A 23,861-nucleotide genomic window follows, 5' to 3' on the forward strand; every position below is an offset into this window, starting at 1 on the left:
CATCTGTGAAAGAATACTCTCTTAGTCACTAAAACTGTAATATTCTCCTTATATTCAAAATGAGCTGCTCATGAGAATGAGAAGAAAATAAAGATTCAAAAGAGGTACTTTGTCTAATAGGACCTTTGGCTGCAATTCTTTCACCTTTTCTTTGCATCTTTAGTTTTTTATCACCAGTACAGAAGACATACTAAATGCTTTCTTATAACACTGTAACATTAAACACCTTGATTTTTTATAAAGATTCTTTCCAAAGGATTCACGCTACTCTTACAAAACACTTTTTAAGCTCATTTTCTGCTTGAATGTCACTTTTTCCAATCTATACTAAAGTAACTGCAAAGTAAAAATTGCTCACTCCATAAATCATTCCATCTCTGACAACTTCTATCTCCACTCCCCAACCCACAACCTGTTACTTTATTGACCAAAAAATGGTGCTTTTCTATTTGTGACAGAATGATGCCTTTTAGTGATTGTATATTTAGAACAAAATCTTCCTTTTAGTAAGTGAGAGTGTCATTCAGTGCTCAATTGTCATATGCTGCTAAGAGTGAGACTAAAATATACATGGTTATTTCCACTGAATAAAGCGTGATATCTAATGGTGGTATGTTTAAGATTCAGCCTTTCCACCCTGTGGACACAGCCACGTTTATAGCAGAAGGAGCTAAAATGATGAGATTTTTGTTTTCATAAGCTCAGTAGAGTCGATTCAAGTGCCTATATGGGAAGAACAAGTACACAAATACTTGATGGAGAGGCAGACATGGGACTGGGAACATGTGTAATCTTGAGTTTTGAGGGGAGGAGGAGGTAAAATCTCTTTTAGGTGTCAGAAACAGCAGGGATCACGAAAAGTTCTAGCCATACTGATTCATTTGTCTAATACAAATTATCAGGAAGGGGAGAGCAAAAGAAAGAGTTAATTCCACATGGGAATAACTATCTGAAACTGGTAAATATATAACAACCCATTTCTTAGAAGACTCTTTGAGATTATAGGAAACATGACTACATGCTTTTTGAGCCAGATGTTTTAGCATGACCACATCTGCAAGCAGAAAAAGGCCTTGCATTTGACATCCATGCACAACAGCTTACCCACAGCGTTGTAGAGAGGTTCTCCAGTTAACTTGTCCCAGACTACAGTGGTTTCCCTCTGGTTACTGACACCAATAGCTTTCGAGAGAAAATTAAACAGAAAAGAATTAAAAAAAAAAAAAACAAGCAAAAATCTGAGGATAGTTCTCTTTTTTTTATATAGGCACAAGTAAACATAACAATGTGGGGAAAAGGAAAAAAAAAAAAAACATTTGGAACATTCGTAGTGGTATTGAGTTGATTTTCTTCAAATGGCCCCAGGAAAAACAAACCTCCAAGTCAAGCTTCTTTTTCTTTCCTACAGACTCCTTCCCTCTTTACTATCAGCACACCATGACATAGACCCAGATCAATAGTGAAAAGAAAGACTCCCAGGTTGGCTTATAAAAAAGGAATGCAATAACTTCCCCAGTTTACAACACCCTATTTATTATGCTGAGGCGACCAACAATAACCTCATTCATTTATTTACTTACTGCTACAAGAAATTTCCATCTGTGTGTGTGCACACACACATATGCATTAAAAAAAAAAAAAAAAACAGCCACCGATAGAATCCTTCATGCTGGGTAAACTCATATTATGGTTTAGAAATTCAATTTTTTCATGTATTTTAATAATAGTTTACAAGACATAGAGTTTGAATCAGGTATAAGTACAATATGTGATGGCAATTACCTCATACTAACCTATATACAACTCAAGGGCTATAGTTACAGTAAGTTACTCTAAGTAAAATACCATTCCATACCATTTTATTCAGTTTAGCTTGATTCAGCTAAATTGGAGGTTTTCAGACTTGGCTGTACATTAGAATCAACTGCAGAGCTTTTATAGAATTCCAGTGCCCAGGGCCTGGAGCAAACATTTTCATTTAACTACCTGGGGTAGCATCAGAGCATTGGTATATTTTTCTTAATACTCCCCACATGCATAGAGTTGCATACGCTGGGCTAAAGGGCTCTTTCAGAATTTAACCTTAAAGGCAATATAATCAACCCATCTTATGCTCAAATCTCTGGAATTGCCTGTTACGAGACCATTCAGACACCTTCTAGTGAAAAGATACTACCTTTCACAAGGCAAACCAATCTATGCCACACAGCTTTTCTATTTGAAAAAAATCCTTTTCCTCGTCGCTTCTGCCTGTCGATCTTTGCCACACTCTTTGGAGATACAAGAATAAGGTGACTCCTTCCACAGGTCAGCCTTTCACACTTGAAGCAGTTATTCTGTCCCTCCAGGCTTCTCTTCCCTTGCCGAGGCTGAACAATCCAATTTCGATCCACTGCCCCCACCTCCATACGGCATGGTTTAAAGTCCCGTCACCACCTCCCCTAGGAACATGCAACTATCTGTCCAAATTATTCACACTGTACCCCAGAATAGACACACTAGCAATGTTCTGACCAACAGAGATCTGAAGGGGACCAGCAGCTCCCTCGTTTTAAATCATCTTCATCCAATGCAGAGTTACTCATTGTAACACCTTGCCTAGATGTCCAAAGATGAATGAGATTCCATTACCAGGAAACTTAGAGGCACAGGGTGAAAGGAATAGATTTGGGGGTGATTTTTTTTTACAAAAGGAAGACAAAAATGTTTGCAGGAATATAGGAAGAGAAAGAAGAATATGGGGGTAGGGGAGGAAGGGGTCTGGAAATGAATGGGACACCATCCTGATTCTTACAGTAACAGAGGGGATGAGATTAACACCCAGGGAGGAGCTTCACTAGGGCAGAAGCTTATTTGCTGACCTCATGGTGGAGGGAAGGGGGCAAGAGATACGGACATGTTTCTCCATGAAGTGGCATACAAGGCGATCTGCTAAAACGGGGATTGTGCAATTGGGCACTGTTCAATAGAGCGCAGGCTCCAAAGCCAGACTGCCTCTGCTTTCTAGCAGTGTAACCCTGGGTCTCAGTTTTATCTTCTGTAAAATGGACATCACCAATAACTCCCACCTTGAAAGTGCCAAGTGTTAGTCAGTCTGTCTGACTCTTGCAACCCCATGGACTGTAGCCCGCCAGGCTCTTCTGTCCATGAAACTTCTCAGGCAAGAATACTTGGAGTGGGTTGCCATTCTCTTCTCCAGGGGATCTTCCTGACCCAAGGATCGAACCCAGGTCTCCTGCATTGCAGGTAGATTCTTTACCATCTGAGTCACCAGGTAAGCCTTACCAGGTTTCAAAAAGAGAAACTGGAATTGATGCCTATTAAAACAGTGCCACAGCGGGTTCATGTTGATATATGGCAGAAACCAGCACAATATTGTAAAGCAATTACCCTCCAATTAAAAATAAATTAAAAAAACAGTGCCTGGCACACAGTAACTACTCCATACACGTTACTTAAGGCTGCCGTTCAGTGTCATCATTGCTATGCAGACAGTGGAGTGTCAGTCAAAAGGAATAGGACTGAACGAAGTGGGACACTCAAAGGTTAAGGAATTCCCTAGCAGCACTGTGGGCACAGCAGAGGCTAGAGACCTCAGCAGGACCTTGGCAATGGTTGTTAAGGTGACCTTCACCATGAGGACTCATCAGGAATTCATGCTCTACTAAACTCTCCTATTCTTCCCCACTGCATTAATTAGTGGTTAACTAGTTGTCTGCTTCCTGAGTTGCAATCTTGGAGTTTCTATTCTAAGCCCTTCCGGCTACCCTTCTTTATTGGCTCATTTGCTGGTGGCTCAGACAGTAAAGCATCTGCCTACAATGTGGGAGACTGGGGTTCAATCCCTGGGTCAGGAAGATCCCCTGGAGAAGGAAATGGCAACCCAGTCCAGTACTCTTGCCTAGAAAATCCCATGGATGGAGGATCCTGGTAGGCTACAGTTCATTGGGTCGCAAAGAGTCAGACACGACTGAGCGATTTTACTTTTTACTTTCTTTCACCTGGTATTTAGAACATTATCTAGAGCTATTGCCATCTGAGTCATCAGTCACAAGGTTCCACTCTGACCACTCCTTCTTTCCCCTCTCTCTCAATTTGGTTCCTTCGTGCCAAGCAAAAGTGCTTTTCTTGCAGACAAAGTCCAGTGAACCAGCTTTCTCAGGACTTTCTTCCAGACACAAACACGTCTGGCACTGCTTTCTCTGATACAGGTCTCTGAACTTCTGAACTGCTTTCACAAGCTGATTACTTGCCATTTTTACCCTAAAATGCTCTAGGTTTTTCTATGCCCCTCAAAGAAAACTTTTCTGACTGCACAGGTACTTATCTTAATAGTTTCCAATTTTAATTCCCTCTTTTTCAGAATACATGTTTAGGTTTCACAATTTGCCACCCTAGTCAAGCTACAATAAGAGCATATGACATACAAGTCTTTTAGCTACAGATATTATAATCATTGGCACATATAAAACCCAATGTATAAAAAAACAAAAACAAACAAACAAAACAAATAAAATACCCAATGTATTACTCTTGTATCTGGCAGATACTTTTTTAGGATTTTGTTTTCCTCAACACTGAGTGTCACTATAAAATTAACTAGTTAAGTGATACATTTAAAATCTGGTTAAATTTTGCTTAAGATTGCCTATGAAAAGTTATAACTGCAGTTAAGAAAATATAATGAGGAAAAAGCCTTTGGAAGTAGTCCAGAATGTTATAATTGTTGTCTTTGTAGAATTATAGATGACATGCATCCTTATTTAAAAATAAGTTATAATTTATAATTGGAACACATTTCTGAAAAAAAAAAAAATGAAAACCATACATAGTAAAAGAAAGTGGCTCCACAGTAAAGAGTACACCTGCCAATGCAGGAGACGCTGGATCAGGACTATCCCCTGGAGGAGGAAATGGCAACCCACTCCAGTACTCTTGATTGGAGAATCCCATGGACAGAGGAGCCTGGTGGGCTATGTCCATGGGGTCGCATAGCGTCAGACACAACTGAGCGCACACATACAAAATAATACAATCCCTAGAGGAAGGCTCTGGGACTACTGGAAGTTCCATGTAGGAAGCAGTATAAAGCTTTTTAAGAAAGTAGCATCTGGAAGATGTGTGCTTATGGCAAGTTGTAACAATTGCAAATGATATCTGGCCACTGCTGAGAAGTGCTTTGGGACAAAGAATACCTTTTCTGAGAGGCCAAGTCTGAGAGGTGAAGGAAATGTCTGTGGATGTGTTGAGTAGGGTGAGGCAGTGGGCGTGGGGGTTTCCTTGTTTTGCAAGGGTGTGAGAACAATCTAATCACTTAGGATTTGATGCTCTCAACTTTGTAACAGTGTATTTTGTGTTCTGTTTGTACCTCCTGACAGAGGATGAAAGAGATTATCTGGTTTTGTCACTCTGTATACTTTTTATTTAAATTTTTTATTGGGGTATAGCCAATTAACAATGTTGAGATAGTTTCAGGTAAACAGCAAAGGGATTTAGCCATACATATACCTGTATGCATTCTTCCCCAAACTCCCCTCCCCTCCAGGCTGTCACAGAACACTGAGCAGAGTTCCCTGTGCTATACAGTAGGTCCTTGTTAGTTATGTCTTTTAAATACACCAGTGTGTATATGCCCATCCCACACTCCCTAACTATCCCTTCCACCTATCCTTCTCTTTGGCAACCATGAGTTCGTTTTCTAAGTCTGTGAGTCTCTGTTTTGTAAGGAACTCTACTTGTACCATTTCTTTTTAGATTCCATATATAAGGGATGTCATACAATATTCTCTTTCTCTGTCTTACTTCATTCACTATGACAATCTCTATGTCCACCCATGTTGCTGCAAATGGCATTATTTCAGTCTTGATAATGGCTAGTCAGTCTGTATACTTTGTATTTCCTTCAGTCCAGTGACAGGCAAACAGAGCTGCCCAGCTCTCTAAGCCAAGAAGGAAAGCAGCAACCTATTTACTTGTCTTGGGCTCCTGTGAGCTGTTAAACTGGAAAGTGAACTCTGATTTTAGAGACCTTGTTTGTAGGGACCTGAAATCAACACACTTCAGCTGATGAGGACAACTAAAACCAATGAAACTGGAGTTTGTAAAAGAAATACAACCAATTTCTTTGGAAGGAATGATGCTAAAGCTGAAGCTCCAGTACTTTGGCCACCTCATGCGAAGAGTTGACTCATTGGAAAAGACTCTGATGCTGGGAGGGATTGGGGGCAAGAGGAGAAGGGGACGACAGAGGATGAGATGGCTGGATGGCATCACTGACTCGATGGACATGAGTCTCAGTGAACTTCGGGAGTTGGTGATGGACAGGGAGGCCTGGCGTGCTGCGATTCATGGGGTCGCAAAGAGTCAGACACGACTGAGCGAGTGATCTGATCTGATCTGATGTTGAACTCAGTGATTACCACCAGGTAAGTGATCAATGAGTCACTCTTTAGTGGGGAAAAAAAAATCATTTATTTGCCACACTGGAACTCAAAACTCAAGCCATTTTGAGGTTAACATTGTGTGGCTCAGGAAAGAGAGGACTGGACCAGGAGACAGGGTGGCTGAGCATGCATGTTATCCACCACTAAAGAGCTCCACGACCTGTGATGGCTTCCTGTCCCCTCATCCACAACTAGGTTTAGGTGATGGAAAATCCTTTACATCATGAGGCTTCTGTGACCTAGAGCTCTAGCCAAAGCTTGGCCCTTGACAGTGCCCATTCAAGAAATTATCTGGGAAAAAAGTTTTTTAAGCACAATCGGCCTGATATGGATGAGCTTGTGGAATGTTCTCTTCCTCGGCCATAGGCTGAGAGTTGTTGAGAAGGAAGTGCTGGGTCACTTTGGTTAGGGTATAAGTTTCACACTGGCCAGACACGGAGGAGCAGAGAGCAGGGAACTATGTGTTCAGTGCTCTTGCAGACAGTGCAAGTGGAAGACGAGTCACTTGGACTGCAGTCATGTGTCATCTTCAGGAATACCACAAAAACAAGAGAAAAAAGAACCACCTGAGTAGGTCCAGAAGGCTAACACATCGCAGCCTACCTCACCTGTAAGGGAGGTAGAATGAGGTCAAAATCATGGCCAGTGGCTCTGGAGTCTACATCCTGAACATGGCGTTCAGCCACCTAGATGATTAATGTCACTGGTAATGGATATTTTGACAACAGAGTGTGCTGGTGAATGCCTCATATGTTTACACTGTTTAGACTGTGAAAGCTGTGAGGACAATTCAAGAAAACTGAGCAACAATCACTTCCACATGCAACTCATCTAAAACTTGGTGAATGCAACTCTAAAAGAAATGTGAAGTTTTTCCCTTAGATGTAGGAATAAAATGAGGGTAGGATATTAAAAAACTGTTAACCTATATCAAACTGCCCGTGGGTATTTCTTGTAAAAATCTGCAGTAACAGAAATATCACTGTTACAGTATCCCATGAATTTGTCATGGGATTGACATGTTTCTCCCATTTGACAGCTGTACAACCCTATTTGTGCTCCACTGTGTCCCAAGGGCACTTAGCACATTGTAGGCATTCTGAGTTTGCTGAATGACTAGTTTTGATTGTGCTTAGTCTTTTTTTTTATTTAGGGAAATAAGGGAAACTCTGGAGGAAAAAAAAAATCAATGTTTCAACTTGGGAGTGTGAGTCAATTTCAGAGCCAAGATGACATGAATTAAGGAACCACCACCAACAACTAATTATTCACTCTATCTAGAGACAAATTAGCCAAGGAAGAAACAGAATAGCCCTTGAATGATGAGCTAGAAACATTTAAACTCTAAGGAGATGACAATAACCACATTATGCTTTCACCCTTTACATTAGTAGCACATCAATTTTAGATGTCTGGGTTATTTTTCCCTCTCTGTATGAATGAAGCAAAGTCAAACATAGGCAGATATTCTATTAAAACTACTAGGAATGAACAGAGGTGTCTATAATAATCTCACACTCTCAATTATTTTAGGGCAACTTCATACATGAAGTGCTTTGATTTCAAATCTCTGTCCACTCCAAGCTGTTCCTTCTTTCTCTCCTCAGTAAAGAGCATCTCTATAACCATCCAAGAGCTCCAGGAAAAAAAAAAAATCAAGTCTCATCTGTGACCCATCTCTCCCTCTCATCCCAGTACTCTCTCTGCTCCCCTGACATCCAATTCATCAGCAAGTTCTGGCCCTTTCTCCTCACCTTCACTACAACCACTGTTGATCAAGTCATCATCCTCTCTCTCTCAGGATTCCCAGGGTGGTCTCCACACTGGTCTCTTTGCGTCCACACTTACACCTTTCCTATCCACTCTCCACACAGCGGTCAGGGAGTTGTTTCTAAACTGCAAGTCAGACCCTGTTATCCTCTATCAGCTCACTTAAAGCCTTCTCATGGCTCCTTGTGACACTAAGAACAACATCCAAACTCCTAACTTACCAACAATGCCCTATCCACTTTCCAGATTTCAATTCCAACTGAAAGCCTTTATCAGGTTGTAAGAAACAACCCTTCTTTTACGTTGTTTTTGACATGCTGGCCTTCTTTCTGATCTAGGAATTGGCCAAGCTTATACCCACTCAGGGCCTTTGCACATGCTACTTTCTTTTCCTCAAACACTCTTCCCCCAGATATTTGTATGGCTGGCCCCTTTTGACCTCCGAGACATCAGAAAAAGTGTCACATCCTCAAAGAGGCCTTCTCTGGCCTTCTAATCTAAAGGAAGCCTTTCTCCGTATACTCTACCATATCACTGGGTTTTATTTTCTGCATGGAACTTATCCATATCTGAAATTAGCTAATATTTCTCTGCTGTTCTTGGTGGTCTCAAATGCACCAAAAGCAAAGAGAAAAGGGACCTAATCTTCCTGTTTATTGTTGCATCCTCAGTTCTTGAAGAAATGCTTGCCATTGCACAGGCACTGGAGTATGTGCTGAATGAATGAATGAATTTAACTGAGATAATCACAGAGAGAGTAAAACATTAAAAATACCTTTTATGTTGGAAATATCAATATTGAGCTGCCCGAGTTTCTCACACGTTTTCTCTATACACTCATAGACAGACTGCAGAATTTCCTTAGGGTCCTGCTCCACCCACCTTCAAACAAAGGAAAGTATTTTGGTTAGTCCACAAACAAGCAAGACAGATATAATTTATTTCTCTAGAGTTGTTCACTTATGAGGGTGTGGCTGCATAAACTGAAGAAAATCAGATAAACAAAGCATATCCAATATTCTAAAGAAATGACTTAAAGAAGGGCCAATTTCCCTTACATTTTTATTATTCTTCATACAGTAATTAACCATTTCAAAGGAGGTAATACTAGGCCACAAACAGCAGATATTCTACCTGTTTTAAAATCATTTTTTTTCAAATCTAGTAAGAAATAAGTTCCCCAATTCTTTATATCTTGTAGGTCTGATGAAATCTGATAGTATTCACATTTCACTAGTCATTAGTCATTTTTAAACAGACTAAATACAGATATTATTCTTTTGACACACTGACTGATTTCCTTGCTTTTATATTTGTTTATTTATTTATGAAGCACAACAAATTCTAAAGTCAAATAAGTATATTAATCACTTTTGTCATGATTTTTCCTAAAATGTGTTGTTAGAAAGTAGGGAAAAAATTTTTAATTCCTTCCAAGAACTATGTCATGTAGACAAGTGATTGGTCTAAGTTTTCAGACCAAATCCCAGTGCAATTGTACATAAGGTACAAGGACCTCAGAAGGATGAATGGCTCACAATAAATGACAAGGGTGAATATCTGGGAGAAACAAATGGCATACCTTATCTATGGAAAAGTAGAAATGACACAAGTTAAAAGACTCCTATGCTACAATCTGGAAGTAGCAAGGGAATGCTAAATGCCTTTCTTCTCAGCCTTCCTCCAGGTCTGCCCAGCTTTCGCCCAGGCCTGCCCAGCTTTCCCAAGCTATGAATTCTGTCTCTAAATTTTCTCTTTCCAAAAACCCGATCTCCTTCCACATATTTCTAATTTCTATCCTTCCAAGACTAACTATCCTCTCTCTTAAACTGCAATGGGATCAAGTCTATAGATAGTCATTCCAATGCTAGTAACATGTCAATAACTTTTATTATTAAACAAAGGAATTCCCTGAAACAGAGGAGAACATTTTTAATGGAAAATCTGGTAAGGCACTGCTTTTCCTCTTTCTTAAATTGAAGTAAACTTTACAATATAATGAACAAATCTAAAGCGCACGCATTTGTTGAGTTTCAACAAATGCATATACCAATCTAACCCACATCCAGATGTAGAATATTTCCATTGCACCAGAAAAGTTCTTTCATGCGTTCAAGTCAATCACACACTCACAGGCAACCACTTTCGGGATTCCTATCATCCTAATCAGTTCAGCATTCTTAAATTTTAGATAGCCATATAGGATGTAGTCTCCTATGCCCAGCTTTTTTTCATTTTCCATGATATCAGAGATTCAACCACGTTGTTGCATGTATGAGGCCACTGTTTTAAACCTGACGAACAGTATTTCATTGTTATTGTTTACCGATGAATAGTATGTTCATTGTTTACTGATGGCAAACATTTGAGGGGTTTCCAGTTTTATTATGAACAGAGCTACTATAAGCATTCATGTAGATAAGTCTTTCTATAGGCATATGCTTTCACTTCTCTTGGATGAATTCCTAAGAGTGGAATGCAGCAGATATATGATTCATTTGATAAGAAACTGCCACATAGTTTTTCAAAGTGGTTGTGTCATAAATATCAATTTTTGAACATTGTACAGTACATGTATATGTACTATATAGTGCATATATATTAGTAATACCACAATTACTACATATGAACATTATTTCCCAAAAGGATGATTTAGTAGCAGATGTTAAGATATATGCATTAAAAAAATTTTTTTTCTTTATTTAAGGAAAAAACCCTCACAAGCAAATCAGGAGAGAAGCAGCTTGACAATAATGAAGATATAAAACTAAATGACTTCAAAGTCAATGTGGACTTTCTGATATCTAATACACCTTTGCTTTATTACTTTACAACTCCTTTTCTGTCCCTGAATTTCTAAGCCATCAGTCAGCTACATTTTTGCTGACCTACCAAGTTAGTGCTTCTTTATATATATATATATATATATATATATATATATATATATATTTACTTATTTATTTATTCTTTTTGCTAAGCCAAGCCTGAGTTATGGCACATGGGCTCAGCTGCTCCTTGGCAAGTCAGATCTTAGTTCCCTGACAATAGAAACCAAGTTCACTGCACTGCAAGGCTGATTCTTAACCATTGGACCATCTGGGAAGTTCCAAGTTACTGCTTCTTTTCTTGACTAATACCTATTCCTTGTCTTCTCAGGAGGGTGTTTGGTCAAGTTTACTTTACAGAGACATAGGGCAGGTGGGTTGAGATGGACTAATAAATATGAGGTATCTTTACATATTAAATTAGGAAACATACCCTTCTCTTGGAAACTCTTGTTTTATTTCCACTTGATGATGACTAAGTAGTTCGGCTGTTTTTGAATTGAAAACCTGAAAAATATATTGCAAGAGTAGAGTAAAAAATGCAGGTAGACAGCAAAGATGTTCAAAAGTTATTCAGCAACTGAAGTTCTTATTCACTGATAGAAGAATCATTTCAGAGGAAATGCCAGACAATGCTCTCTTCAGATAGAATCATGCAAGTTATAAGGTAGCTTCAGAAATAACTTCTTTTTAGATAAATGAAAATCTGTTAAAGATAAAGCTGAAGAGGCAATTCTTCATTCTTTAAAAAAATGGTTCCAGATGTAGGAACTTTAATACATCAACCAGTGAATAGTATGGATTTCTTTTAGAGATTAGGAAAACCAAAAATAAAAGAGCTGGACCAGTGCTGACAGTGATAGTGTCAGGTTCCATTCTGCATCCATCTTGCATGTAGAAACAGGAATCATAGATGCCCAGGCAGGAAAGCATCCTGTGTAAATTCCTTTGAAGGAAAGTGTAACAGTGCATCTCACTCTTATGAGAGCCAAGGAGAGTCGTTATCAGGAAGGAAAGAAGAGGACCGACGGTGGCATCAAGCTGAGTGCTCTCTGTGACATGAATTGGTGGCCCTGGATTATAAAACATTAAAACCTGTGGAGGAAAGCTACCAAAGAATAAGTGCAGTACTAGCCTCTGCAATTTTAACACCATTAAAATAACGCTTCCTAAAAACCTAACAACTTCTTTTCCAAATATTATTTTTCACCTGGGTATATCTATATTTAAGTATCACATGACTTAGCCTTTCAGAGTTAAGAGTTCATTTTTTAATTAAAATTAACTTCCCCAATCACTCTAATTGCAGCAGTAAAGTCACCTCCAATTAAGAAAGTGTTTCCAGGCCTAGGTTTCCTGTGGGAGAAAATTCCTCGCTGAAGACAGACTCAGAAAGACAAAGTAATAAGGGGAAACACATGGTGAGTCTTGTCGCTGCTCACCTCCCTACTCACCACACACATCATCTTTTGGGGAGGAAGTGATAAACTAATGAAAGCAAGAAGGAAAATTCTCAAGTCCTCTGAGGAGATAAAATATCTCACAAGTCAAAGGTTAACCTGACACATCATAAATAAAAGGCAGTTGGCAGAAACTGGTGTAATATACCAGTAATTTACAACTTTAGCATTAGTGTAAGTTGCTAGGATGTCCACTCCATTTGTCCCATTTTATTTTCTAAAGTTTCTCTAGGGCCTGGAATAGTGCCTGGCCTAGGGTCGGTAATTAATAAATATTTGTTGAATATCTAAAACACTGTGGTCTATCAGGTACTTATTAGGAGATACATTATTAAATCAAATGGGAAATGGTTAAATGGCAGAAACTTTAATAGGAAGCCATAGTTGTATGTTTCCTCATATTACTCCCATTCCCAAAGTCTGCTGCTGCTGCTGCTAAGTCGCTTCAGTCATCTCCGACTCTGTGAGACCCCACAGACGGCAGCCCACCAGGCTCCCCTGTCCCTGGGATTCTCCAGGCAAGAACACTGGAGTGGGTTGCCATTTCCTTCTCCAATGCAGGAAAGTGAAAAGTGAAAGTGAAGTCACGCAGTCGTGTCCAACTCTTCATGACCCCATGGACTTCAGCCTACCAGGCTCCTCCATCCATGGGATTTTCTAGGCAAGAGCACTGGAGTGGGGTGCCACTGCCTTCTCCATCCCAAAGTCTACAAGTCCCCACAGGACCCTGGAACAAGAAACAAGAGGGGTGGGATGGGAAGGGGGAAGGAGGCTTAAGAGGGAGGGGATACACATATAATTATGGCTGATTCGAGTTGTTGTACAGCAGCAATCAACACAATATTGCAAAACAATTATCCTCCAAGGAAAATTTTTTTTAAAATAAGGTGTGCGTTTTTGGTAGATGGATTCATAAGACTTCGACAGTGGACCTAGGGAGCTTTGAATGGAGGCTTCCTCCGCCATCACCCCCTAGTTTTAAGTAGGCTAATGTCAGGACCCTTATGCACACACACAAAAACGGATTTAAAGGTTGTTGAAATAGGCACAGAAACGGGAAGTAATTTGGCAAATCCTATCTGGCATATTAGAGCGTGATGTCTGATCACAGAACATGTGGATGTAAGAGGATGAAGTCTGGACCTCTCTACTTCTTTAGAGCTCTGACTCTGAGGAGAAAATGGACATCACCTTTAGGTGTTTAGGATCTGACCCCATGCACCACTCCCCAGTGTATGGGGCAAGTTTTAGATTTACTATTTTAGAATCTGCAACTTGCTTCGTGGATCATCATCCAACAAAAATATAATGCAAGTCACAAATGCAAGCCACATATAATTCATAACATAATTTTATAATTTAAAATTTTCTCACAAAAAAACAGTAAAAAAAAAAAAGCTGGTAAAATAATCTTAACATTTTTAAACCAATATATCTAAAATCATTTCAACAGGTGATCAATACAAAATTGATTAGCTTGTCTACTTTTTTAGTACTAAGTCTTTGAAATCTGGTATAGACTTTATACTTCTGGTCCAACTCAATTCAGACTAACCACATTCAAAGTGATCAATGGCCACCGAAGACCAGTGGCTGCCATATTGGACAGTGACGTTGTGGAGTAGTGCTTTTCTCATATACCTAGTTCATGTGAGGAATTGTAATGAAGCCTCCTGATTATCCATTTGTCTGCAGGTGGACAAGTATCCAAAGTAAGCTAAGGATGTTTCCATAAGACTCTATGGCTGATGGGTGAAAGTAAAGTCGCTCAGTCGTGTCCGACTCTTTGCGACCCCATGGACAGTAGCCTGCACCAGGCTCCTCCATCCATGGGATTTTGTAGGCAAGAGTACTGGAGTGGGTTGCCATTTCCTTCTCCAAGGAATCTTCCCAACCCAGGGATCGAACCCAGGTCTCCCGCATCGTAGACAGATGCTTTACCATCTGAGCCACCAGGGAAGTAGGTAACTCCAATGACAACACATTACCCAGGAGCAAAAATGCTAGTCTGTTCTTTTCAGGTAGATCTCAAAAGATAGCAATGGCTATACAATTTGCTGTATAAAATGAATAGCATGGTCATTCGTGTAAAAACTGTTAGATGGCAAGGGAGAAACACCCCTGAGTTACAGATGCTCCTCATCTTTTTCATCCTTTTCAAGTTTGAAACTCAATTTAAAGATCAGTCCAAACTGCAGATGCACAATGGCACAGAACAGAAACTCCCTTTTAAAAAATTCGTTTTAAGAAAATTCATTTAAAGGAATACACAAGAGTTTATGGGATCTGGAAGAGATCTGGGCCAGTGTTCAGCATCCTCCCCGCATCTCTAGGACCCTTCAGAAGCCGGGAGGGAGGGAGGGACAGAGAGTTTTAGCTCAGTCTCTGGACCACACCCTACCTTAGATTTCATATTTTACTGACTTCAGCTTAAAGATTTAAACTCTTCTGGAAGTGCACTTAACCATGGACTTCCAAGGCAGAAAGTGAAATGACAATACAAGCTGAAACCCATGGACCTAACGGAAATGCTCTCTTACTTACCAAGTAAGCTCCAAGAGATGGGATGGAACTGACAAAACAGGGCTAAGCTCTAGGTTTTCTAAATACCAGAGCTTTTCCAGTACAAAATCATACCGGGACTAATTGTGATGTTTTTATCCATTAAGTGGCAGCAAATATGAAGAGGTTTTCTAACATAGGGCTGCCTATGCTATCAAGAGGAGGAAGGACATCTAACCCAGACTTGGGGGGAGTCAGAGAGGGGCTCTCAGAAGATGTAATTTGCAGACGAAGACTGGGAACAGTGGGGAAGGTAGGCTGAGGCAGGCAGAGCAGCTGAGGATGTATGTGTCTGCAGTGATCCATGTAAGATGCCTAGAGGTGTCTTGGCAGCCGTGGGTACTGAATGAAGCGTGTTGCTGAGATATTCAGTTTAGGAGGTATAAGTATTTAGATGCATTAGGGGCTTGGATAGGGAGGAATGACAAAAAAGGAGGAATACTCAAGGATGACAGGTTACAGGTTCCAAGTTAAGAGTAGGCAGTGTTTTGCTATATTCAAATGGATAACCAACAAGGACCTACTAACAGCACAGGGCACTGTGCTCAATGTTATGTGGCAGCCTGGATGAGAGGGTAGTTTGGGCGAGAATGGATACATGTATATGTATGGCTGAGTCCCTTTGCTGTTCACCTGAAACTACCACAACATTGTTAATTGGCTATACCTCAATATAAAATAAAAAGTTAAAAAAAAAAGAGTATGCAATGTTACAAAACAAAAGTATGGGAAGGAGCAGTAATTACAGTATGGAAAGGGGTAAAGAGATTGCCAGTTTCATTCTAAACAACCTCTGTTTGAGTGAAGACACCAGCAGTCAGTTGCTAATGTTTGAGGACATAGCTGAAAGAAAGAGATCCATTAAGGGGAGAAACTTGGAACTAGTAGATAAATAAGTTCTGGAGAGCTGATGCACAGCAGAGTGATTAGAGTCAGTGGTAATGTACCAGAAACTTCAAAGTTGCTAAGAGACTCGATCTTAATGGTTTCCACCAAAAAAAATGAGTGAGAATGATGTGATAAGGCAGCGCTACGGAGATAATGCTACGGTGGTAATCATATGGCAATATACAAATATATCAAACAACACAGTGTACATCTTAAACTTAAACGACCTTCTGTGTCAACCATATGTCTATTAAAAAAGAGAGAGAGAGAGAGTTTTAGAACTGCATGTGAGCCAGAAAGGCAGTTGAGAGCCTCATGCTTGATGTCATATGAAGGAAGAGCTAGGGCTGGAGCTCAAGCTCAGCCCTGTCCATATCAGTTTTTTGGTTGTGTTTTTTCATCTTTTTTTCACCATGCAGCACATGCAGCACAGCATGTGGGATCTTCCTTGACCAAGAACAGAGACTGAACAGGTGCCCCCTGCAGTGGGAGCATGGAGTCTTAACCACTGGCGTGCGTGCTAAGTCGCTTCAGTTGTGTCAGACTCTTTGCGACCCCATGGACTGTAGCCCCTCCAGGCTCCTCTGTCTATGGGGATTCTCCAGGCAAGAACACTGAAGTGGGTTGCCATACCCTCCTCTAGGGGATCTTCCCGACCTGTGTCTCTTATGTCTCCTGCATTGGCAGGCAGGTTCTTTACCACTAGTGCCACCTGGGAAGACCTTAACCCCTGGACCACCACGGAAGTCCCATGTCAGCTGTCTGACTTTAACTTTTCTAAGTTGCTGATTTTTCCATCTGCAAAGGACTAAGTAATGTATGAAAAGTATTTCATACAAGGTGAGCACATAACATGTATCCCAAAGATGTTACAATTACTGTTGTTATCAGCGCTACTATTTTGATTACTGTTCCTATTATTACTACTACCACCAGTGCAGCAGATAGGTGATAAGAGTTCAGATTAAAAAATAAAATCGTGCATAGAACCTGGACTGGCAACGATGCATGATTTTTTTTTTTTTAAATCTGAACTCTTATCATCTATCTGCCAGAGGGATGGTACGGGGAGGGAGGAGGGAAGAGGGTTCAGGATAGGGAACACGCGTATACCTGCAGCGGATTCATGTTGATATATGGCAAAACCAATACAATACTGTAAGTTAAAAAATAAAATAAATTTTAAAAAAATCACCAGTTCTGTATTCACCTCTAAGCGCAAATCATGTCTCAGTTCCGGAGTTTGTTTTTGGTGGGGGAGGGCAATGAAAACCTGAAGAAACAAGTTCAGGTAGGAAAAGAAAAGTTCAGCATAGTGCTGGCACATAGTAGAAACCCAAAAGATGTTACCACTACTGCTGTTGCTACGACTACTACTGCTGCCACTTACTACTACTATTTCTATTATAAGCAGGAGAGTTAGAAGTCATTAGTCTATATTCACCACTGTGCCTACATTATGATCAATTTCCAGATGTGGAAGAGGGGGACACTTAAAAACCTAAAACAAGGAAAATTACTTCTATAAGAACTGTTTAAAAAGAACTTTCTGAAACAATGCCCACCTTTTCTGTCTCAGCCAAAGGGGCGTAGTGGAGACACGAAATACAGTCCTTACTAAGTACCTGTCTTTCACGCTTGCCTCACCCACTCTGTGACTAACTCAAGCATCCCATCCCCACGTGATTTCCCCTCTAGCCTACTCATGCCACACTCTACTGGGTAAGTAAGACATTTTTCAGGAATGCAAACTCCCTCTCTAAAACACCATGATATTATGTAAATCCATAGCATCTAAAATAAAAATACTAGCTACGAACATGTTACATTGCAAACTTGACCACAAATGGCATCATGGCATCTTCCCAAAGCCAGAGAAGTAAAGAAAACATAGCAAATGGCATATTTTTCTTTAAAAAGTGAGGTTATATTCAATAGCATATATTTATACATACCTCTAATATAACTATAGTTGTTAAATCCAACTTTTCCCAAGACCCCACAAGTTTTCCCTTTCTAGTCTTTCAGTCCAAGAGTTCTAGACAACACATCAAGCTCTGGAGGCCTCTCTCTGCTGATGTCTATTCAAGTAACAAGCACCTCTGTTGCTGCTGTTGTTTAGTCGCTAAGTTGTGTCCAACACTTTGCGAACCTATGGACTCTATGTAGCCCACCAGGCTCCTCTGTACATGGGATTCTCTAGGCAAGAAACCTCGAGTGGGTTGCCATTTCCTCCTCCAGGGATCTCCCATGATCAAACCCATGTCTCTTGTGTCTCCTGCATTGGCAGGCAGATTCTTTACCACTGAGCCACCAGGGAAGTCCAAGGAGCACCTACCAGATGCCAAACGTTGTGTTAAGCTTTGGAGAGGGGGAAAAAAAGATACCACTCTGCCCCTCATGGAAGTCCAAACTGAAGGCTCTAAACATTTATGTTTATGAGACAAGAGGACAAGAGAGGGTGGCAGCCCTCTGATGAGATGTTCTTACCATTTCTGTAATGTGATGGGCAAGAAAGAAAACCAACTTAGTGGGGGTTGGAAAACACAGTTACATTTATTATAAGAGGGGTCTCATTCCACTGTGGGCCAAATTCATTTTACCAAATTCACTGTTCATTAGTTCCTGTCCCCTAATGGGTGCTTAATATTTATGCGTTGAATACATAAACGAAAGAAAAGCGGAAACCCATCCCTTAACCTTGAGATCTCTAAGTATGATGAGACAACCGGGGCCAAGGCAATGTTTCCTGCCAAAATAAGCATAGAGCTACAATTCAAGTCATTCTTCACAGATGCTGGCTATTGGAACAAAATGGTTACGCAACCATTATCCACGGTGACTACACCTAAGCCCTGCCCTGGCCCCACTTAATCTGAGTCACAAGATGATCAAAACCAGCAGTACTTATTCAAAGGCAACCTTTAAAAAAAAAACAGATTGTGAAACCAGTGTGTAAGTCTGTTTTACTTGGTGAAGATTCATCTGTGACCATAATCAGAATTGGTAAGTGCCCAGCCTCCTATCTTCTCTCCACAGAAGGTCTTCCACATCCATGGTTCCGTTTCTACAGATTTGAGCAACTGCAGATCCAAAGTGTTTTCTAAAAAAAATTCCAGAAAGTTCCAAAAAGCAAAACATGAAGTTACCCTGTGCCTGTCACCTATGTGCATGGCATCTACACTGTATTTACAACTCCTTACACAGTATTTACATTGTGTTAGGTATAAGTCATCTAGAGAGGATTTAAAGCATAAGGGAGGATGTGCCTAGATTATATGCAAGTGATATGCTATTTCATTATATAAGGGATGTGAGCATCCTATGATTTTAGTATCCACGGGAGACCTGGAACCAATCCCCTGGATACGGAGAAACAACTGTACTCAGAAAACTGGGGAACCTACTGAAGGCAGGAGGAGTTAGGACGGTAGGCTTCTGACTGGGAGAGACCTGGATTTGAATCCCAGTTCCACCAGTCACTCTGCAACCTTGGGCACATTCCCCAACATGTTCTAATAACCTGTGTAAAGGAGCTCAATAATACTACTTACATCACAGTTGTTATGAGGATTAAATGAGATAATGCTGGGAAAGTCCTCAATAAGTACCTGACACACCACAGGTACAACACAATCCAAGCCTTTGTTTTTTTAATGTATTTTTAATTGGAGGATAATTACTTTACAATGTTGTGTTGGTTTTTGCCATACATCAACACCAATCAGCCATCAATATACACACATCCCCTCCATCTTGAGCTACCCTCCCACCTCCTACCCCATCCTACCCTTTTGGGTGGAGTCTTTTTTTAACAGTCAATCTAATGGGGAAACAACAAAGCTACCAAATTAAAGAAGGAAGTTGACTGTTTAAGCAGAAGCTTTTGACTTATAAAGAAATGGCCCCTCCTTTAAACCTGTTACACTAATTCTCTTTCCAAGAAGTTCCTACTCTGCAATCTGGGTAAACCCTTGCCAAGCCTAGCTCACTTTCCTATCAGACAAGTTGGAAATTTTCTTTTGGTGCAAAACATATGCCTAGGGTCCCCAGGTTAAGCCTTTGACTACTAGAGGAAGAAGTGAACACATTCTAAATTTGCAGCTCTACTACTAAAAGAGAATTAATTAAGTAATCAGACAGAGAGGTTTAAGATTTTTTGACAAGATAAAAAGGAGAATCTGAATTCAAATTCAGTTGACCTATAAAAATCTTTTCAAGAAATATGTGTAAAGCACTCCCTGTAGAGAAGACAGGTGTTCATTTCTCATGTTGACCAAGATATTTTAAGGAATACAAAGATGAACAAGTCTCCAAAAGGAGGTTCCTGCTTTAAGTTCAGCAGATACATAATAACACAAAGTAAAGCTGATAAGACCTATTAACAGAGACATAAAAAGAATGCTCTAGGAAGGGGGAGAAATTCTGAGAAAGGGTTTGAGCAAAGACTTCCACCAAGAGATGGTAACTGAGCCTCTATTTGGAGGAAGAACAGAATTTCAAGGAGCAGATATGGGAAAATGGGGAGGAGGCATTTCCCTTGGATGAGAGAACGTGAATAAACAAATCTTGTGTCCTTTATGGGGGAAAAAATGTAACTGGCATAGAAGAAGGGACAGGGAAGCTCAGTGAGGTGATTGGTCCTGTGAACACTGAATGAGACATGCAAATGCAGTGAATAATGGCCAGGAAATTATTTTAATACTTTTCACTTTATAAGCTTCCTTATGACAGTTCTTATTTGTTGTATTCTTTCCTGAGAAGATAAGCAATTATTTCTGAGTCATAATTACGATGTGGAACAATATGACTGGTACAACCCCTGGGGATCACTTTGTGACTGAAGCACTTGTTCAACAAATCTATTATCTGAATTTTGCAGACAGTGGTTTAGCAACTTCTTTCCTTATAACCAAGGGAGGGAAAAAAAAAAAAAAAAACCTTTCTAAACCATTGCCAGATTTTTCTCTACTTCACCCAGAATCTCTTCACACAAGTAGTCTTCTATCTACCTCTGAAGCTTACTTGAAGAGTTGTTTCTCAAGGAGCAGGAAACTTTACTGATCAACTTTTAAACATCACTCTGTAAGCAGGATTGGAGCCTTCTGAATGTGCACCTTAGCTTACTCATTGAGATCAAGCCACAGTAAACAGCAGCCGACTTCTTAAAGGCTCCTGCTATTCATGTCAAACACTGAACAACCGACTGTGATAATATAAAGTTGATTCATTCCTTCCCCACCAATGCAGAAAGACACTCCTCGGGCAACAGAATCTGAGGGGCCAGGAACAACCTGCAGTAGATAAAGAAAACTGCTGGGCTACATGCATGACAACAGTGTTAGTCTCTAAGTTGTGTCCGACTCTGTGACCCCATGGACTGTAGCGCCTACCAGCCTCCTCCATCCATGGGATTCTCCAGGCAAGAATACATTCCCTTCTCCAGGGGATCTTCCCAACCCAGGGATTGCACCTGGGTCTCCCACATTGCAGGCAGATTCTTTACCATCTGAGCCTCCAGGGAAGCCCCATGTACAGCAACACTGACAAGTCAAAAGGAAGACCAGCGCGGTCAGGCTGGCAACTCAAAGGGCAGCCTACAGAGTTAGGAAATATTTTACCCACTTTCAGAGAGGGCAAAGGCTGTATAAACTTGGGAACAACTGCCATGTTTGGTTTGGCCCCTACAGTCCATTAGCAACTAGTTGCCAACATTTAAGGACAGGAAGATTTCACTGAAAACGCTTGACTACCAATTTTTCTTAAAGAATCTGAAGCTTGTGCAGCGCGAGTGTTCCCGCCTGGCAGCTAGAGGCTGTCCCTTTAGCCTGAGTCCGCTCTCCAGCCTTCCTCCTCCCTCTACCTGTCTGTCCCCTGCAGGCATTTGTGTGGGCAATTCTTGAATGTGGCTTCAAAACTCAACCCACAGTTAGTCAACACACATGTCTTAATGGTCTTTCTTAATTTGGGAAGATGGTAGTGATGACTGTATACTTTATTAATCAAATCTAGTTAGGTGAACTTTTTTACTTATGATTCAGGGTTACTTTATAAATATTTATATGAAAATAAGACAAAGTAAAACCTGCCCTGTCTGATCAAAAGATAAACAATGTAAGAAACAGGAGAATTAGGTCTTGGCAGCTCAAACCAGCGTAAGTCATTAAGTAAGAACCAAGCTAAAACTGGACTGAAAGCTTCCGACTTTAGACAAGAGAGATGAGTATCAAAATGAAGGTACAGATGCAGGTTTTAGTCAAGTGGTCAACTAAATAGAGTTCTGAAAAATATATATATGTAAGGTATATACAATGTATACATACATATACATACTAAAGAAGACATCAAAACATGAATTGAGACAAAGAAGTGAAGAGGGAGCTAAGCAATCATTAAATATTTACATCAACTTGCCAGGTTAGTCAAATGTCCATTGTAAGAATGAGCTCTTAACCAACAACAGTTTATTTCAATTACTTTTAAATGATCTTACTGAACTCAGTACTAGATTACTTTAAGAGCAAGTTTCCTAATGGCCCCAAACAAATCAATCAGCAGAGAGTCACTTAAATAGCACTCCATTATGGCAAAACTCTTCTGTCACACATGGCAAATAAAAAGAGAAACAATTTCCCTGTCACTTTATGCTGTGAAGTGCCGAGAGGACAGTCATCTTTGTAACAGGCAAAGTATCGGAACTGAAATTTACGAAGCTTCGAAATGAAATCAAGATTCCGGTAAAAGCAGTGTAGTGTGACTTTTCCCTAACGTGTTCTGCCACTCGCCAGCCCCCTGAGCATTCTACCTTCTGCAATGTCTGTGGGAGACGATGACAAGGCATCATCACGCAAATACTATATTTGTTTGACTGCTCCACAGACGCTGTGTTAGGCTCCCACAGCCGTGACACAGCTTCCCCCCATCCAAGGACGTCCTGAGCCGGGCAGGCCAAATGCTTCTGGGGAAGACTGCAGCAGCGGTCAGTGTGGCCACCTGTCCCCGGCTGCAGGCGGGCCGCTCTGCACGGATGCTCGATGAGTCCTAGCTCCCTTCGGGGGAGGAATCCCCCCATCAGTAGGCGGCCGCGCTCCACCACCGAGGCCAGGGCTACTCAGCTCAGCCTCGGGGGTCGCGAGAGGCCGCGTTCCCCCAGGCCCGGGCGGGGCGGCTCCAGCGTGGCAAGTCCCACTACGGAACCCTTGGCCTCCTCCTCTTGCCCCGTAGCCGGGGCCCCGGGCCGTGGGAAGAACGGGATGGGGACGCGACACCCAGCCCCGGCGTTCCAAGGCTCCCGCCCCGGTTCAGCACCTTCTCAAGTGGCACCCACCCCGGGCTCACCAGAAAGCGCGTCGAGCTGGTGCCCTGGTCCACTGCTCCCACCAAGGGCCCCAAAACTGCTTTCTTCGCGGATGCCATGAAACCAGCTTTGGGTTGGCGGGCGGTCTTGACCCGTTTCCCTGGTGACGGCGACGGGCGGGGAAGGGGCGTGCGGCTAGCCTGGAGGGCCTGCAGGCTGGCGGCAGTAGATGGCTCGGACCGCGCTCCGAGCGGCCCCTTTACCGGCGCGGAGCCTTCTCGCCCCGCCCCTCCGGCCCAGGCCCCGCCCCCACCCGCGTTCCCTACGACTTCGGGGGCGGGGTGAAGGGGGGGGCGCTGTCTGCCAGGCCGGCCAATGACCGAAAGCGGAAAGAGAAGGAACGTTCAGACAGACTGAGGGAGCGTGACGTCATGGGGCGGGGCCTGGGCGCGGCGGAGGCGGTGTCCCGCGCGGCAGGTCACGTGGGCCCGGCGAGCCGGCAGCCAAGCCCGCCTGCGGCAGGGCCGCAGGGGGAAGCTGGTGCTGCCCATTGCAGGGAGCATCACTGGCCCGCAGAAAGGGCACAAGCCCACCTACGCCCTGGGGCTTCAGCTCG

At 41.6% G+C, this 23,861-nt stretch overlaps 1 protein-coding gene across 6 annotated transcripts in view; it reads right to left on the reverse strand.

Annotated features, from left to right (window-relative positions):
• GK (glycerol kinase) overlaps nt 1–23,537 on the reverse strand; it is a 74,354-nt gene extending 50,817 nt beyond the window's left edge. For 2 of the 6 annotated variants that reach the window (XM_061410491.1, XM_061410490.1), the window contains exons 1-4: nt 23,287–23,515; nt 11,472–11,545; nt 8,989–9,095; nt 1,105–1,182 (exon numbers count right to left, since the gene is read on the reverse strand). In XM_061410491.1, the coding sequence (XP_061266475.1) occupies nt 1,105–1,182; nt 8,989–9,095; nt 11,472–11,545; nt 23,287–23,364 (337 nt within the window). In that variant the 5' untranslated portion in view covers nt 23,365–23,515. Of the gene's footprint in view, nt 1–1,104; nt 1,183–8,988; nt 9,096–11,471; nt 11,546–23,286 lie in introns of all 6 variants that reach the window. The other 4 variants (XM_061410495.1, XM_061410493.1, XM_061410492.1 and 1 more) reach the window with 4 other exon arrangements.
• Between the last annotated feature and the right edge of the window lie 324 nt (nt 23,538–23,861).

This window comes from Bos javanicus, chromosome X (assembly GCF_032452875.1).
Source record: "Bos javanicus breed banteng chromosome X, ARS-OSU_banteng_1.0, whole genome shotgun sequence".
NCBI lineage: Eukaryota > Metazoa > Chordata > Mammalia > Artiodactyla > Bovidae > Bos > Bos javanicus.